The sequence below is a fragment of the Onychomys torridus genome, chromosome 4, assembly GCF_903995425.1.
Source record: "Onychomys torridus chromosome 4, mOncTor1.1, whole genome shotgun sequence".
NCBI classification, from domain to species: Eukaryota; Metazoa; Chordata; class Mammalia; order Rodentia; family Cricetidae; genus Onychomys; species Onychomys torridus.
Window position 1 is genome coordinate 151,260,310 of NC_050446.1, and position 18,521 is coordinate 151,278,830.

General features: G+C 41.2%; 1 protein-coding gene across 2 annotated transcripts in view; it reads left to right on the plus strand.

Annotated features, from left to right (window-relative positions):
• The window catches only part of Kif16b (kinesin family member 16B), a 282,233-nt gene that overhangs the window by 220,482 nt on the left and 43,230 nt on the right, over positions 1–18,521 (plus strand). For both annotated transcript variants that reach the window (XM_036184603.1, XM_036184605.1), the window contains one exon: positions 2,567–2,656. In XM_036184603.1, the coding sequence (XP_036040496.1) occupies positions 2,567–2,656 (90 nt within the window). The remainder of the gene's footprint in view (positions 1–2,566; positions 2,657–18,521) is intronic.

Sequence of the window (18,521 nt, forward strand, 5' to 3'; positions counted from 1 at the left end):
TGTCATTGAGCAATCATTGAGCAATCCCTGTGTCTTTCTTAGGGTCCTGTTTTCTAGGTAGCCTCCCTAGAGTTGTATAGCAGTCTAGTCATCTTTGTTTTACATCTAGTATCCTCCTATCAGTGAGTACATACCATGTTTGTCCTTCTGAGTCTGGGTTACCTCACTCAGGATGATTTTTTCTAGATCCATCCATTTGCCTGCAAACCTCATGATGTCATTGTTTTTCTCTGCTGAGTAGTACTCCATTGTGTATATGTACCACATTTTCTTTATCCATTCTTCAGTTGAAGTAAACCTTTTAAAAGAAGTTTGTTTAAGTGGGAGGGACAGCGTGGAAGGACATCTGGAGAGGAAAAGGAGGTAAAGTGGGAGTTTAGGATGGCAGAGGGATGGATAATCTGTCTAGATGATGGTGGGGATAAGGTAGCAGAGGAAATACATTGGTGTGTTAGAGAGAAGGTTGATGTGTCTCTCGGGAAGCAGCTTGCTGCTCTGGAGAGTTGGTTTGAACTGGAGCTCTGATGTGTTTTCTGCCCAGAGTGGGGACAGATGAAGCTCAGGGCACATGGGTGGGGACAGATGAAGCTCAGAGGCACAGTGCCCACCAAGAGTATTAGTAGTGTGTTCTTCTGGTGACTTCTACTTGCACAGACTGTTAGGGCTATGATTCTGCAGGAGGAGTCCCATTCAGGCAGAACAGAGATGACAGCTGTTCCTACTGTGTTCTGAAGTCCTAAGAGATCCTACAGGAACTCCACCATGGGTCCAAGTGGTCCAGTGAATGGTTTTCTGTAAGGGAGGCATTGGACTCTAAATTATGGGCAAAACCTAAACTTCCTTCAGGGTCTTTCTCATCCCGACAAAATAGCACTTCCCCATCGCCTCTGAGACATATCTTCCTACTTACACAGCGTGTAGTTGTAGGAATGCTCTGGCTTTCCTGGCATCATGCACCACCAGTCCTGGGGGAAGCTGAAAGGCCTCCTCTCTGCTCTAGTTCTCTCTTTATGCCTGGTTCTGTCTACCTAAGGCCATGTATTCCCCTGTTCTGATCTACTGCTTGTGTCAGCCTTGCCCCCTGTACCTCAGCTCTGACTCTGCAAGGTCTGGTGAGGAGGGATCTGAAGAGGAAAGCCAGCAGCCTGGCTGCCAGGAGCAATGGTCCCCAGCTTGCATGCCTAGGGCACTGGCCTCAGCTGCAGGTGCAGAGCACCTGCATTGCCACTTCCGTAACAATTCCTTGTTTCTTATGGATACCTGTTTTCAAAGAAACTCGGGAGAAGAAACCTGTCATTATTAAAATGTTAATGAAAAACAAATAGAGAAGCATAATAATAAAAATATGCATTGTTGTATAGCCCCCCCCCCTTCTCACCCCCAGAAAGGCTCATTTGCCATTGCATCTAATGTGAAGGTGAAGATTTAGCACACTCATGTAGGGAGCAGGTGACAGATACAGAATCAGGTCATTTTCTAGAAGCAAAGTAAAGTGCTGGCAAGACCCAGTACCTTGTTCAGATGTGGGGGTGTTAAGGCAGGACAGCTGAGGATGGCTGTTGTGCCTCCAGTTGGCTGGATGAGTTGGGTGTGTCCAGTGTCAGGTTGAGTTGGAAATGCCTTTGTAACATCCAGAGAAAGTTGTCACTATGCTGGATTGATGGTCTGGAGTTTAGAACAGTGGCAAGTAGAGCTGAGAAGCTGAGACCCAAGGTTCATGGTGGTGCCCCAGTGTGGTTGTAGGGGCTGCCGAGGATCGCCAGCTCCTGGTGCTTGTATTACCCTAGGAAACCAGGTAAACCTGGAGAAACGCAAAACCCTCTGTTGTATATTTGAGGTAGTGATCACAAATGCAATGAAATATTTTCCTTAATTGTCTTTGTCCTGTTTTCTTGTTCTCTTTCTCCTTTTATCTCTGATCCTCCTCTGGTCTTTCCTTTCTCTCTACTGTGGTGACCTTGGTGACCCACACTAGACAAAAAAGGTACCCCTCTGGGATTCTAACAGCCAGATGGAGAATTAAGGGACACATTTTTTTTTTTCTGATAAGTTTTTTTATTTATAATCTGTTAGGGGTGTGTGTGTGTGTGTGTGTGTGTGTGTGTGTGTGTGTTTGTGTGTGTGTGTGTGTGGTGTGTTCCATGGCATGCATTTAGAGGTCAAAAGACGACTTTCAGGAGTCAGATCTCTTCTTCCACTGTGTGAGCCCTGGGAATAGAACTCAGGTCTTCAGACTTGGGGGCAAGTTCCTTTACCTCTGAGCCATCTCATCAGTACATTAAGGAACATTCTTGTGACCCTTTAAGAGGTAGTCTTCTGCCCCTAGCTTTACATAGGTGTCACATATAATAAAACATATACAAAGACATGGGAGCAGAAGAAGCATGTGTTATAGGACACAGTTACTATTTATAAATTATATTTATGCAGCTAGATTAATGTTTTCAATTGTGGAGATATTTTACATGCTAATTACTTTTAATTCAATTTTAAAGTATTTTTTTAAAAGTTTAGTTACTTTTTTCTTGTAATTAATGCTAACTTGTTTTTGCTTCCTTGCTAATAGATTTCTGTCCTAGATGAGACATGGACTGTATTCAGGCGTTACAGTCGCTTTCGAGAAATGCATAAAACATTGAAGCTAAAGTATGCGGAGGTGAGTTATGAAGTCATTATTCCCAGTTACAAGCACTCAGTTTATAAAGTAAGTGAGCTGATTGCATTAGCAGCATCTCCCTCTCTCACTCTCCCAACACTAGATCCTATCACCAACTTTTATTTCAGTTCCTCATCTGTCAAACTTGCCGACTTCATTTTGTCTTTATTCCATTTCTGCTGTACAAAACTGAAAGATTTTCTGAACACAGATTTTGAAAATAGTATAGTAACTGAAGTCCATCCTTTATATAAATTTACGATTAATTTGAGATGTTTTGATCAATTTATAACCTTTTTTTTAATAAATAATTTTTCTTTATTATTATGTGTTTTAAATTTTATACATCAGCCATGGGTTCCCCTGTCCTCCCCCCTCCCATCCCACCTCCACCTTCCCCCCCCAGCCCCTCCCCTCCATTCCCATGTCCTCCAGGATCAAGGCACCCCTGGGGATTCACTTAAACCTGGTAGATTCAGTACAGGCAGGTCCTGTCACCTCCTTCCAGACTGAGCAAAGTGTCCCTGTGTAAGCTCAAGGTTCCAAACAGCCAGCTCATACACTAAGGACAGATCCTGGTCCCACAGACTGGATGCCTCCCAAACAGACATCAAAATGCCCAACAGTCCAATTAAGAAATGGGCTATAGAACTAAACAGAGAATTCTCCACGGAGGAAGTTCAAATGGCTGAAAGACATTTAAGGAATTGCTCAACATCCCTAATTATCCAGGAAATTCAAATCAAAATGACTCTGAGATACCACCTTATACCTGTCAGAATTTATAACTTTTGAACAATAAGATCTACTAAAATGAGCCAGGCATGGTGACACATGCCTTTAATCCCAGCACTCTGGAGGCAGGGGCAGGTGAATCTCTGAATTTGAGGCCATCTTTGTCTACAAAGCAAGTTCCAGGACAGCCACGACTATTATGCAGAGAAATTCATCTCCGAAAACAACAAAACAAAACAAACTACTAAAATGAATCATGATACATTTGTTCAGATGTTAGGATGGATTTACTGCTTTTTCTCTTAAACACGCCATTCCTGTTTACACCTCTACTTAATGAGAAATCAAGCCATGATATTTAGTTTGTCATCACACAATGAAGAGAAGTATAAATAGTAACATGAAATTATCTAGAAGCAAGAAAGTATTGCATAGATTGGGTACCCAGAGTGTATTGATACATTAATAGTCTCTTTTGGACAAATGCTAGATTTTAAAATAAGTTTAAGTAAAGAAAAATGTTGCTAGTCCAAACTGCATTCCCAGGTATTCACAGTGATTTTAACTTCAGCAGCAGAAGCTGTGTGGAAGGAAGTTCAGCTCTGTAGAAATTAAGGTTGGGCTGATGACAAACCAGTCAACAATCACTGTCCACCTTGTACACTTTCACTAAGTACTTTCCCACCACTGTCCATAAAACCCAAATGCATAATAGAAACATTCTTTGGTCAGAAAATTTAGTCCAATTTGAATCACATGCATAAGCCAATGTCTTTAACAGTGCCATGGCTTTTACCTTCTCTTAACAATATAAAATGGAAGGAAACTTTTTTTTAATAGAATTATTGCTTGATTTGAAGACTCAAGGTACCCAGATAAAATCAAGCCATCTTTGAAATTCTGTTATTCAGCTGCCATACTAGTCATCTTGAAGAGATTGGTTAAGGAGAAGCTTCTAGTGTGCATTATGTAGTTCAGTATTCTTACAAGGTTCTGTTCCAGAAGTATCCATATCAGTTCAAGTCATGCAGTTGGCTTCTGAAGTTTACCTTCATGTCCCAAATTATTATTTACAATAAAAAGGAACATTATTGTACACATACTAAATGCACAAAGCAGCTTGACTTTAAAGTGAACCTTGCAGCTCATTAGCTTCCTGGTTGTGAGTCACTACATCAGTTCTTTAATAAGGAGCAGAATTTTGTATCTATTATTAATGTCACTAAAACGCTAGAGTAGTAAATAGAAGGTGTTGTATTTGAAAAAAAAAAAAGATGTATACTGCATGCACATGTGCATGCCATTTATTCCATGCTTATTTTATTCCAATTCTTTAATTAGTTAAACTCATTCTGTATATTCAGTCCTCCAGCTTCCTTTAGTAGAATGGTGGACAAGAGCAAAAGTCTTTTCTCTTACATATTTTAAATTCTTACGAAGAGAGACAGACTGTGAACAAGGAAAGATAATAACTGATTGTCTTGAGGAAGGCTGTGTTGTAGGTGGCACTTTAATTAAATCTTCTGCCTCTTATGAAGAATACCAGTGAAGAGTAGTGGGGACAGAAGGGACGTGGCCTGTTGATGAAAAGCCATCTCAAGTTTGTGATCTTTGGCCAGATAGAATACAAGTGGAGTGGAGAGAGTTTTAGAAGATTTTTAAAAGGGACTAAGTGTACATCTCTGTTGGTGTGCTTTTATTTTAAAGAAAACTCCACAGCAGTACCATCTGAAAGATATGACAAAAGAAAGCTTACCTGGGCTGGGCAGGATAGAGACTCTTAGATCAGGGATTGCCTGGTGCCAGGAAGGAGATTTGAATAGAAACTGTTATATGTAAAAATCTTTCTGTGGAGGAGGATGTGTATACAAACAAGTTGACATATTATATTGTCTTCAAATGAAGAAAACCAAACGGGCTTTACTTGTTCATTAGCCTCTTCATTCATAGATCTGTATTTAGCAACTCTATTGTGAATAGCTGAGAATCGCATTGTGACATTCTGGCTTCTCGTGAATTAGAAAGGATTAGCAATAAACAGATCCCTTAGGCACTTTCTGATAATATGAAGTTCCACAGAGTAAATAAAACAGGACACCAATACTGTGGCATAAGAGCTAGGCAGCTGGCTTGTTTATAACCAGGAAGGCCAGGCAAGACTCAGAGATAGAAGCTGAGGTCTGAATATTGTGAAGAAGACCAGCATGGGTGTATAGAGCTGAGCACATCTTAAGTCAAGGAAAACAGAAGATACAGAGGTCCTGCAGTGGGACCAAGTTAGATATGATCCAAGAACAAAAGATGTGATAAATGGCACATGTGGCCAGGATGTGGGCAGAGGCTGGCATCATCGTGATCACTTAGGGTACTGAGTTGTATTCAAGAAGCCATGGGTCAGTGAAACAAGGCCACCGAGTCACCCAGGGTCACTGTCTGAAGGTCATTTTAACACTCATATGGAGAATGGGTTCTAGGATGGCAGAGCTCAAATCCAGATTTATATTTTATAGATTAAATTTGAAGATGTTCATAAATACCCAGTGGGAATGTCAAGGAAGATTAAGGGTAAGTCTTCAGTTTGTACAGGAAGCTATATGGACTTCTAAAGTGAAAGTGGGCATTTAGATCCACAATAGTGAAAATATTCCGTTTACTTCTATTTGAATTGCTAGCTGTAAGTCAGCATTCAGACCGTCATATTCCAGACTTGTGCTCACAGGCTTCCTAAACACAGCCTCAGGATTGAGAGGCTAACCGAGAACAGAAATTGCTTTTCCATGTGGCGTTCAGTTTTACGCTTTATAATTACTTTATCCCAAGGACAAAATAAATTAGTTATGAAGGAGGACCCTGAGATGCAAATGTGAATGCATTTCAAAGAGAACAGATAACAGGGGCAGTGGTCTGAGACTGGCAAACATGGCATGTGGGGAGGGAAGCCTTGGTGGTGCCACTGTGTGTTTCAGCTGCCACAACTTGGCATTATGTAAGTGCTCACCCATGTGGGCCTGGTATAGTGCTTTGCCTCTCCAGTTGCTTTCTGTCTGTCTGCACTGTGCACCCAGTGTGTTCCTGAGTGACAGGAACCACTTGCTTCCTGTTATGGGGAGTCAGAGCCAGGGTAGTAAGGCAGGCACTTTGATTTCATTTCCTATTTTTCCTTTTCTTGTTTGATTTCTTCCATTGGTGACTTTTGTGTGTGTGATAAAGTCTGACTATGTAGCTCTGGTTGATCACACACCACTATACTCATCTTCATCTCCTGTTTCTAAACTAACACTGTTAAAATCTGGAATTTAAAAGAATCACATGACATTTTCAATCCATTCAGCATCTTATTCTAATTCTATATTGGTCTTCCCGTCAGAGTGGAGCAGTAGTTTCCATTTAACATTTCAAGGTGGAGCTTCAGGATTGAGTTAACTGTATGCTCTGTACCCTCCAGTAAATTTGGATTTCTTTTGTGTGGCTGAGCTTCATGTCATCTTATTCCTTAAGTGTCATTTGTGTCTCAGGATTAGTGCTATTTGCTGGGTTCTTTTCAAATATTTTTTTTCTGTCACGCGACTTCATATTGCTTCATCTCTGTCTGTAACATTAATCCTTATCTTCTAATACCAAATGCTCTGGCCTGAAACCATCATACCAGGCACATGACTTTAACATGGCTTCCTTTGGTAAGCCAGAAGATCTATGCAAGTACCTGGGATTCTCCTCCTGGACACCTGTTTCTGTGGAGTTAGAAAGTATTCTTGTCTTCATTGCACAAGTAACAGTGTTCAATGATAAGGTTTTGGAATGATGTACATGCACTAAACTTACTCATTACAAGGCTCCAACTTTTTGATCGAGTAGGAAGAGAGTTGAAAAGCACAGTGGAATTCAAAATATACAGAATCTATATTATGTTCGCTAAGATAATCTTTTGACACCTTAAAACTTCAGTTTTAGTTACAGCCTGTAATCTTTTGGAACTTAGTCTAAAATTACATCCTGTTCTTTCACATTCCCTTCTGGAGTATGTTCTCTTGAGGACAGACTCTAAAATAGTTGGATGTGACAGTTCCTTTTATGGAGATTTTGATGATGTTGTTTCAGTGATCCTTTTCACGCTTCAAGTAGATCCAAAGCCCATGCTTAAAGGTTGAGGAAGGTATGCCCAAGTTTGTCTTGTTGTTGGTAAAGGTAGAGATAAAGGGTTTCTTTGCTGTGGCTGGCATGGAATTTACTATGTAGATAAGGTGGCCTAAACTCAGAGAGATCTGTCTGCCTCTGTCTCCCAAATTCTGGAATTAAAAGTGTGCAACATTGTACCTGGTAAATATACCCAATCTCCTCTGAAGTTTGTCTTAATCTAAGCCTTGGAGGTATCTATTTGCAGTATCTATCTGGGTCCCCTTGAGTCCATCTATAGCTTTAGGCTCAACAGGCTTGGGGGGGGGGGCTATACACAGCATTAGGGCCCCTACCTCCCTAACTCCCATTGACCATCAGGGCAGAAGCTAGGTGAGAGCCTCCAGCTCTCTTCAGCAGTCAGTCCATGAGGCTGTCTGGTAGCTGTTCCCTTTGCCTCACATCTTACAGGTCAGCCTACATACTTGGGAGATGAGGCCCCCACAGGCAGTTGTGAGTATCTCTGACCTAGGATACCATGCTACAGTGGAGTCATTGTCTCCACAGGCAGAATTCCATAGGCCCAACAAAAGGCATGTGGGTAGATTCACCTCGTACAGAAGAGAAAGCTGTGGCTTCCTAGTTGGATAACTGTCATTCATCTTGTCCCGAAATATCTTATTGGGCGGGAGGTGGGGAGTAAGCCATTTTTACCATGGGCAGTATTACATAGTAACTACATTGGCTTAGCAGCTTTTCAGATTTCCAGAATTCTGTAGGGCATTAGGCCAGTTTCCAGATTTTTTCCTACTGGGGGTCTTCTCTGGACATTCATGAACATACCTGTGTGTCTTCAGATCCACTTGTAAAACTTTTTCTGTGAAGACATTTCATAATTGCTCAGTTGTCCTTAAACAGTTAGCTTATGCAAATATAAAACCAAGAAAGATTGTACTGAACTCAGGTAGGATGAGAACCCCAAAGACCGTCCCCATGAGAGGACATTTTAGAACTCCTTAAACACCATCTCTTCTCCTCACAGAGTCCCAGTCCTGTGATCAATTACGTATTGTAATGTTTCTTTAAGGAGAGCCACATCCTGATCACCTGACACTCCACAGGGGCAAGCCATTGACAACAATAAGGAGCTATCGATCACTAGAAGCCTGACATTGTCTCCAACAAAGCAGAAGGGACCAGGGGTTTTTATGGCAAAATAACTTACCCAATCAAGGCACTCGGTTCAATAAGCCAAGAAATAGAAGGGTTGAGGGCGAGGACAGAAAACAAAACTTTAGGCCTTTTCTTACAGGACAGTGACAATACAAACTTTCCAAAGGAGAAAAAATGGAACTTGAGTTCTTTACCAATTGTTTATTTATTTAGGTTTTTCCAGACAGGGTTTCTCTATAACAGAGTTTCTGTCCTGGAACTCACTTTATATACTGGGCTGGCCTTGAACTCACAAAGATCCACCTGCCTCTGCCTCTTGAGTGCTAGGATTAAAGGTGCCACTATCACCCAGCAGCACATGGTCATAGAACAGACACCAGGTAGTTCCTATTGCCCTTAGAACAAGTGGGCTTTCTTCCCGCTGAAGATGTTGAATTATTTGGAGATTGTAAAATTGTCATTTTGTTTTTATGCATTTTTTTAATATTAGCAGTTTCTTCCAGATTCCACATAGGCTGGCCCATTTGTTTTGAATTAATTTTTCCCCACGGTGTACTGACGAATATTATAAAGACCAACAGTTCCTTCTGGTTTTCATTCCCTGCTTCTTCCATTGACTTGGTACAGAATCTTAATCAAATTAAACCCCATGTTTTTAGATTCTACATCTGTAAAATGATAATGCCACAGCTAGTCTGTGAGAGGTAGTGGCAGCCTCCCATAGACTGTAGGCTTCCCTGAAGGATGCTGAAGCATCTGCCAGATGCATGTCTTTCAGGTTCCACCACACAAATCATTTCTAGTGTTCTTTTTGTGTATGTATGAAAATCATGTTCTTTTTCTTTACTAAAATCAGTATGTCTATTAAATACCAGCCGAGTTATGTTCTCCAGAGCAAAGCTCCCTTTATGTGTCCTCTCACTCCTCTGAGAAGGAGGTAGAATTACTGTTTATGTCTTGAGTCCAGGGTGTGCACTGATGGGTCTTGATGCAAGCCAAATCTGATGTGCACTGATGGTCTTTATGAAAGCCAAATCTGATGTGCACTGATGGTCTTTATGCAAGCCAAATCTGATGGGCCCTGACAAAATCAGCGTCTGGTGTGAACTGATGGGTCTTGATGCAGTCTGAGTCCAAGAACCATGTTCAGTAAGAAGCTAAAAGGAAAAAGACAAAGGCACACCACTTTTCTTCTATTAGAATGAATAGCAAAGGCCTATCATGAGCCCATCCTGGCTTTGTGCACAACTGTCCTAGGCTCTCTCTTTTTTTTTTTTTTGGAGACAGGGTTTCTCTGTGTAGCCTTGGAGGCTTTCCTGGAACTCACTCTGTAGCCCAGGCTGGCCTCGTACTCACAGAGATCTGCCTTCCTCTGCCAAGTGCTGGGATTAAAGGCGTGCGCCACCACCACCTGGCCAAACACTTTTTTATAGATCAGAAATCCATAATCCTGAGAGCCATGGAGAACTGCTGCCCAGCATTCTAATGGTCTTTGTTTTAGTGTTTGTTCACTTACCAAACAAGTCTCCCTTCAGAGTGTCCAGGCCTTCAGGGAACTGCCTCAGACTGAATATTTGTGCCCTATAATATTCATGTGTGAAATTTATCCCATGTTTATTGATATTATAGTGGGGTCTATGGGAGGTGATTCAGGTCATGAAGGTGAAATTCAGTTGAAAGTAATTAATACTCTAATAAATGGAGCCCAAGGTTGCTTAGCCCCTCTCTGCAACCAGAGGAGGGCAACAAAGATGGCGTTTGTGATGAACAGGCACTCACCAGACAGAAGATTTGCTTTACATTAGTCTTGAGTTTCTCCATCTCCAGAAGTAGAGTGCTACAAAACTTAGCCTGACTGAGGTAGTTTCCTACACCGGGAGGCAGAGACTAAGGTGTGTGCCATAACTCAGGGTAAACTTACAATGAGAGCAGCTAAGCATTATAATTGATGGAAGACTATTGTGTAACGTCCTTGGCTAGAAATAATTCTAAACCCACAGGCAAAAGAATGAGCAATGAACATTAGACATAGTTGAGCAGCTGGAGTGGTGGCTCAGCAGTCAAGAGCACTGGCTGCTCTTCCAGAGAGCCAGGTTCAAGTCCTAGGACCCACACGGTAGCTCACAACCATCTTTATTTAGCTCCAGTCCCAGGGGACCCAATGCCCTCTTTTTGCCTCAGTGGGCACTAGTCATGCACATGGTGCACACAAAATACCCTTACACAAAAAGTAAATAAAATTACACACACACACACACACACACACACACACACACACACACACACACTCAAAGCAAATACTAAAGGAACTTCTGCTGTCTGTTCCTGGTGAAAAATAAGTTACATGGAGTAGGTCAGGCTGTCCTTCTTTACATACCATTACTAACTCACTCTTGAAGATCAGTGAGTCACAGACGTTCTGGAGTGTCAAACACAATCCTTCTCTATCACATACATCCACAAAGAAGCTCCTTTCTCTTTACAAAGCTGAATAAGAAAAAAGTATTTCTAGGCTCTTCAAGTAAACCGGTAGGTTACTGTGTTACAGAAATTGTTTTGTGTCCCATTTGCTGTTCTGTGGGTGCCCAGTGAGTGCAGCCAGTGGGAAGGAAGAAAACAGACAAGGGGTTATTTCCTTTGTATGTGGACTTTCGGTTTGTGCTTATAGAACCAGTTCTCACCTTTATTTTCTAGGTAATTTTCCCAAAGCAGTACCAAATAAAGATGAGAAAAGAAACTAGATATTGGCCTCATATTTGTGCTGGAGAGCTATTTACCATCTATCACTGCAATGCATTCTAAATAGGTCTATAACCAGCATTCCAAATTTAATATAAAAAATTGCGGATGTACTCATTCCCAAATTATAGTGCTACCAACTGTAGCCACAGGAACATCCAGTAAGCTCCCAATAAATTCAGTTTTACAAAGCTCTTGGCCTCCTTGAATTTTTAAATAGTAAATAGCTATGTAGACAAAAATAGAAAGCAGCCACCTTTCTGACCTAGTCTGTTATCATCAAGACCCAGGTAACTCACCAACAGTTTACATCAACCGTTCTCTCTTCTTGGTGGATAGATGGTGTTAAATTCACGTCTTTTGGGGCTGAGTAGAGAAAAAAAAAGACTAACCGAATTACATGGAAGGAAAGAGACTGTAGTCTAGGAAATCTCAATTGTATAAATTTTATGTTGGCTCCAAGAGTGTGTAATGATGGAATGCCTCCCCTCAATGATGCTTTCTGGACCATTAATTAAGATATTGCATGTTTTGTCCCTTTGCATTCTTCAGGGCAGCGCTAGTTGATTTTTTTTTTTTTTAATCATAGGTCTCTAAAGCTAAACACTGATAGCCAGTGAGGAATAGTCCTGAATAGTCTCAACATTAACAACAAAGACAGGCCAAGACATGAACAATGAAGAAGTCTTGAGTTACCAGAGATAAGGACTTGCATTTTCCCGTCTTCTGTAGCAAGGAAAGGTAGCTAGATAGCAGCTAGAAACTATTTGCAGATATGGAATGTCACACTTGATGACAGAGCAGCCCAGCTTTTCATTTTAGAAATAAGAAGCCAAAGACCTAGAGAGAAGTCTGTTCAATGACATATGAAGAACTTGAAATGAACGTGGTTCGTGTCTGCTAACTGCTGGTCCCATGTTCTTCGTGAGCCTCCCTCTCAATGACAGTGTTTACTGTAGAAGAGAACATTTGCCGACTGCTGTAGATGAGTCCAGATATCATAAATCTATTGTCTTTAAAAATTTGCTCAAGGCTAACTTAGATAACCAGAAATTGTGTCCTTTTGAGTGGCATTACAGTGACAAGTTCTAGCCTGTTGCAGTCCCAGAAAGAGACAATTACCCTCATAGCAAGAGCTGGGAAATACAAGCATTGAAGTTAATGCAACTTCTTATTTATTCTGGAAAAGTCAGTATTTAATATTCACAGATCTGACTGTATTTCTTACTTTCAAAAATTATTGCAACATACATGAATGTTATCAGATCTGTCTTCACTGGTTCACGCCTGAATGAAATTGACGCTAGCATTGGGAAGAGTGGGACTGTGTGTGGGAAAATTAATCTCTATACCAAATATAGCTAGAAGTCATGCAGTTCTAGCTGCATTTCCAAGCCTGATTTTATACCAAAAATGTCTCGGTGTTGTAGCATTTTGGTCAGAAAGAATAACAGTTTCTCTTAGTGATTTATCCTATTTGGAATTGTTTGCTGGCTGACCCACCCATGCAGTCCTGTCTTGCTCTTCCTTCAGTGGGTGTTTCATGAGAGTCTAGTATGTGCCAGACTGAGAGGGTACGGGTTAAGTGCTCATCAATCTTGTGTGTAGAGGGTACAGCCACCCCATCAAAGGTCTGCAGGTGCTCCTGAAGGGCCGATGCTTCATGCTACTAACAAATCAAACTAGGGAGAGAATTGCTTATTTGTTTGTGAGTGTATTTCTCAATGACAGCTGTTCTTATAAGGCCTTGGGAGCTGCTATTAATTTTGCGTAGTCAAAAATGCTTCCATCTAGTCAGCAGTGAGAATTACGGCAACCTTTTGATGAGTTTTCTTTATTTGCATTTCTCAAGAACTGGGGCGGCTGAAATTTACAGCCATAATCCTGCAGGATATGGGTGTTTCAAAAGCTGCTGGTTCTGTGTAGGTATGTCTTCTTACAAAAGGCAGGCTGGAGTTGATTTCACCAATGAGAGGGCATGTTCCATCTTTAAAACGTGAATGGTTGGCGGGTAGCTAAGTGTCACTGACTAGTAAACGAGCAATGGCAGCACACATATTCAAAGAATTCACATGATTTCCTTGTATTAGTAAAGACCCCACAACTTTCTTAGGACTCAGTTTTCCTTCAGTGATTTAGTTTTATCTGTATTTAGTTTTAGATTTAGTTTTACTGTTAAAAATCATAAAACGTAAGCAGGGCTTTCCTTTACTTATTTTCCACATTTTAAGGCTGCTGTTATTTCTATCTAGAATAATAACAATGCCACTTTTCAAACCCTTCTCTGTCTTGTCGCCTCCAATGCTGCCCAGACCTCCCAACCTGAACAGTGGACTTGGCCAAGAGGGAAAAGCTTTTAATGGAAGCAGACTTTTCTATTACATTTAGCTTGCCTTTCTGATGGTAGCAGGCTGGCCAACCTGTCTTATCGTGATGTAATAAACATTGAAGCCAGAGTCTGAGCTTGATGACTCTGAAGAAAATTGAGCTATGTCTGTTCACTGGGAATCAGAAAGAGAAAAGTTAAAGCCAGCATATAAATGAAATTTTCACTCTGATCCATAAGAAATATCACAGTGTAACGGACAGAATGCTCGCTTTATTTCTAATATGCACACATCTGCATATAGGTATAGGTACTTGATCGATGGGTAAATAGATCCTTAATGTTTCTGGTCTCCCAAATTATAGTTACATAACTACATAAAATGTCTGTGCTAGTTTTGGGTGCCTATTAATCATTTCACTCTTGTGAACGTTCTTCATTTAGCTCTGTTTTAACCTGACACTTACGGTCCTGTTGGTTGCCCATCCAGAATAAAGCTAATTACTTGGTTTGGGGATGTACTACATGTACCAAGAAAAAGACAAATTCCATGGGAAATCAGACCTCAGTCTATTGATTTTATTTTCCTAATTTTTGTCCTTTTGTCTCTAGAATGAGTTATTTACTGAATTGCAGAGCAAGTTTGTTGTTAATGTTTTTCTTAAACCAAAAAAAAAAAAAAAAAATGTGCTATTTTAATCCTCATCTGTTTGTTTCCAGTGTTTTGCTCTGCATAATCAAATTTCATAATTATGCAAAGTAGGCCATAGAGCTGTTGTTAAAATTTCTTCCAGCACTCTCTAGGCCTATCATATCGCCCACAAACACCCAATTTATTTGACCTCAGTCATCATTTTTAACTTTAATATACAGTTTTCCCAGAAGAGCTCAAATGCCTTCACATAATTTCCTTTCACTCTTGCTTGGAGGGTAATGGCTATAACAGGAAAAGATTCCATTTTGAGGGGTTTCTCATGAATACTGAGTCCCCATTTGTGCCTGTCCTTTTTCCTGTTCTATAAAAAAAAAAAAAAAAAAAAAAAAAAAAAAATGTTACTACGTTGGGCTTCATTCTCCCTCGCATCTGAGCCTCACTTCAAATGAGAATGCTGTGAAGGTTTTAAAGGAAGTAAGATGCACTCCTGGAGAGCAATACAGTATAGCCAAGATAATAGGTAAACCCTCTCCACATCTCTGAAGTGCCGCTTGTAGCTTGGTGTAGAGAAATTTTAATCATCAGAACCTGAGTTACAGGGTTTCGGCTGAGCGGCAACATAAACATCCCTGCTCAGGTCCTTCACTGGACAGATGATGAAACCAGGAACTAAGAGTGTTCTACACATCACTCTTCATTGTATAACCTGTGATTCAGTCACCCTAAATCACAGGTTATTAAACCAAAAGACATATGGTGTTCATTTAACCATTCCATTAAACTTATCAAAACAATAATTGTTTTTTGTTTCTATAAAAATGAAGCATGCTCATTTATAAATACTGTATACCATACAAGGAAAAAAAGAGAGAACAATGGTTACCCAGGCTTTCTCTAAGCACAATGAATGTTCCTGCCGAGTGAATGCAGTTTTGTTGTTGAATGTATAGGCACATATAATGGATGGATACATAGACTGATAAAAAGGATTAAAGAGAACAGAGCACGAGGATGGAGCAGCTTTGGAACAGTGTTCCTTCTAGATGTGCTGTCTTGAGGACAAGCCTTCAGTGGAGTTTGACTTGCATTTAACAAAAGTGAAAGGAAGGAAACTGAAGACGTCGCTGAATTTCAGTGTCTCTAATACGAGATATACCTCCTCTAAAACATGTGACTTCAAGAAAAAAGATTATTTCAGAATTAGTGTTACAGTCACTAGTTTTCAAGAATTGTATTTCTATCTGCAAATTATCTACTGACTGTCCTAAAATACATATAATTTATTTATGCCCACCTCCCAGTTTTAAAAGTTACTATTTCTCAATTATCAGTATATGTAAATTCACATTCATTTGTAATGACTCTTGGGTAAATCACATGTCAGTCATCCTGGTTTCCTCCTTCTGAGATCTTCCTTAGGCTGGTTCCTGGCTAGCTGTTGTCAGTGAGTGTGTCTGTGAAGTTCCGTTTTGATGGCATTCACCTTCCTTCTTGCCTGTTTGAAGACACCTCCCAATGGCTTCCTGCCCCCGGCCACATACTAGGGGGAGTTTGTGCTTTCCCTCCTTGACAGTGAAATGCTAGTTGAGATCCAAGAACTTAAAGGCATTGAGGCCTGACCCCTAAGACTAGCCCTGCTCAGACCTTCTAGCAGTCATCCAAGGCTGTGCTGAGCCTACAGCGCTCCTGTCAGAGTTTAAGGCTCCAGCATCCACCTGCCCGGTTTGGGGTCAGTGACATGACATGTGACTTCACTTCCCTGCTAGATCTAAGAAGGCTTGTTGACTTCCTGGTTTGGCATTTTTTCTATGTGTGTATAGAGTGTTGCTTTCCATATTTCTTCCAAACAGGATCAGAAACCATAAGCCTCACTGTGGAAGGTTTAGAAGACAGGAAACAGCGGTGAAGATAATATAGAGAGTTCTCAAATACCTTACCGGTTCCCGTCTTTAACCTCTCCCCATTAGGGTAGCAGAGTTGGCACCACTAGCCAGCAAGGGAGCGCTGTTGTTGGCCACAGGCTACAGAGCACTTTATCCTCTTAGGATCCCATCTAAGATACTATATTGTTTGCCTAGACGCCTCCTGCTGTGACAATTTCCAGTACTTGCCATTTCAGATAATGGCTTCAACACTGGTCAGGAATTTTACAGAATGTTCTCAGTTGAGATTTCTGTCATGTTTTCTCGTGACTGGGTGAGGATTATAGGTTGGGGAGAGGCAGGTGACAGGAGTGAAGTCTCAGGCATCACTTCCTGTCAGTCTGAGCCATCACTGTTGACACTGACCTGATCACTTGGCTGAGGTCTCTCCACTTAAAGTTTCTTGCCCTGCAGGCCCGCCTACACACCTTTCTACACTGCTCTTTGGATCTTGTCACCATGCAGCCAGTGTGTGTCCTAGAAATGCAGAGACTGCACTTCCCTGAGCTTCCTGCCTCTTTACAAATCATGTGGAATTTTGCATGAGAACGTAATTATCTGCTCTTCCCTTTTGACTTATGTAATCAATTACTGAATTGTTATATTCTTGATTCTAGACCAGTGCTGTTATTTTCCTTGTTTTGCACCTCAGCCACCTCCAGCTGTGGCCTCTAAGAGACTTTTGTGGTGTTGGCAGGTTTCCTTAAAATGCTGTGGGTCTGAGTTCTTCAGGCTCATCTTGTAACTTCTCTGTCCCAGGCCTAGAACCAGCCATTTCTCCCGGGCTGGCTGGCTTCCCCACCCCACCTCCCACTCCCCCACCCTGCCACCCCTTGTATTCCTCAGCCTGCACATCATATGCTTTTTGGGTGCTTGATGTTGCTGCTAGTTTTTAAGACATGATTTGTGTGGCTCATATGTAATTGAATAATCATTTTCTGAGTTCTCCCAGTCATTTGGCTGTTCATCCTGTCATATGTGTTCATCATCTGACATTTATTTATGTTTTATCCAACATAATCCAAAGCCATGACCTTATTTTTGTGGGAAAGTGCTATTATATGAAGGTACTAGAAAGGAAGAGAGCAGAGCAGGGTAGGAAGGTTTGCCCAAAGTAGCTTAGAATTTTTCTGAAAATGTTCTTATCTTTTCTTTCTTCTCCCTCTCTCCCTCCCTCCCTCCTCCCCTCCTTCCTCCCTTCTTCCCTCCTTCCCCCTCTTAGGTATTAAGGACAGTAGGATCACTGGCTGTGGGTGGTAGAACCTCACCCCTGCCCTCTGGCCCTATCTCTGTCTAGCACCAGAGGCCTGAGCTTCTGCAGACTCTTCTTAGAGCCTTATCTGCTTCTGCCTTCCAGAGGGCATTCCCTACCTTTCTCATGTACCCAGATACATAATCGTTATCTCAGTGTGGCTGAAATGCCTGAAGGTGTGGATGATTGCTTTCATAGGTGGTCTGCCATATGATAAGATGGGAGGTAAGGTATAATGAACAAGATTCTGGATGGCCTTCTACGTTCTGTCCCCTCTTCAGGATGCTAACCCAGAGTTAGCTGCTTGTTGGTGGCTTGAGCTGTGGCAGTCCTCTGAATTACAGCTTTTTGGTACATCTCATTCTTTGTTTTGGGGATTGCTTTTGGAAGAGGTGAGGGGGCACAAATATGTATGTCTTCATTTTTAGACAGAACCATTCTGTTCACTTCTGTGGTTTGTAGAAATAGTTCTTGGTGCCATTGTGTTTTCAGCATGAGACTCTCCATATGGCACAGGAGAAGCCGTGTTTGTTCTCCATGAAACATCTAGGAAGAAAGAGGACTTTTCTCCTTGGTACTAAATGCCAAATAGCTCCAACATTTTATATAAATCAAAAATAATTACACAAGTCCCCCTGAGATGCAGTTGTTATGAGGACTGTAGAACTAAAGGGACTTTAATTTTTTGTAAATATAGGGCACCGAGCTTCTTTTGTCAGAGATTACAAAGGGAACAAAGTAGAGCTTGTCCAGCTGCAGTTTGTTCCTGACAGGACTTCTCATAAAAATCAAATCTCGACTGTCCACTAGAACAATGAGGCACTAAAAACTGTAATGTGAAAATACAAAGTACTTGAGAGGCAATGGGAAGGCACAGCTGATAATAATACTGTTACTGGATCTGAGATTTTGTTTTTATCACAAGAAACCAGAACAAGGAAGAAAATGCA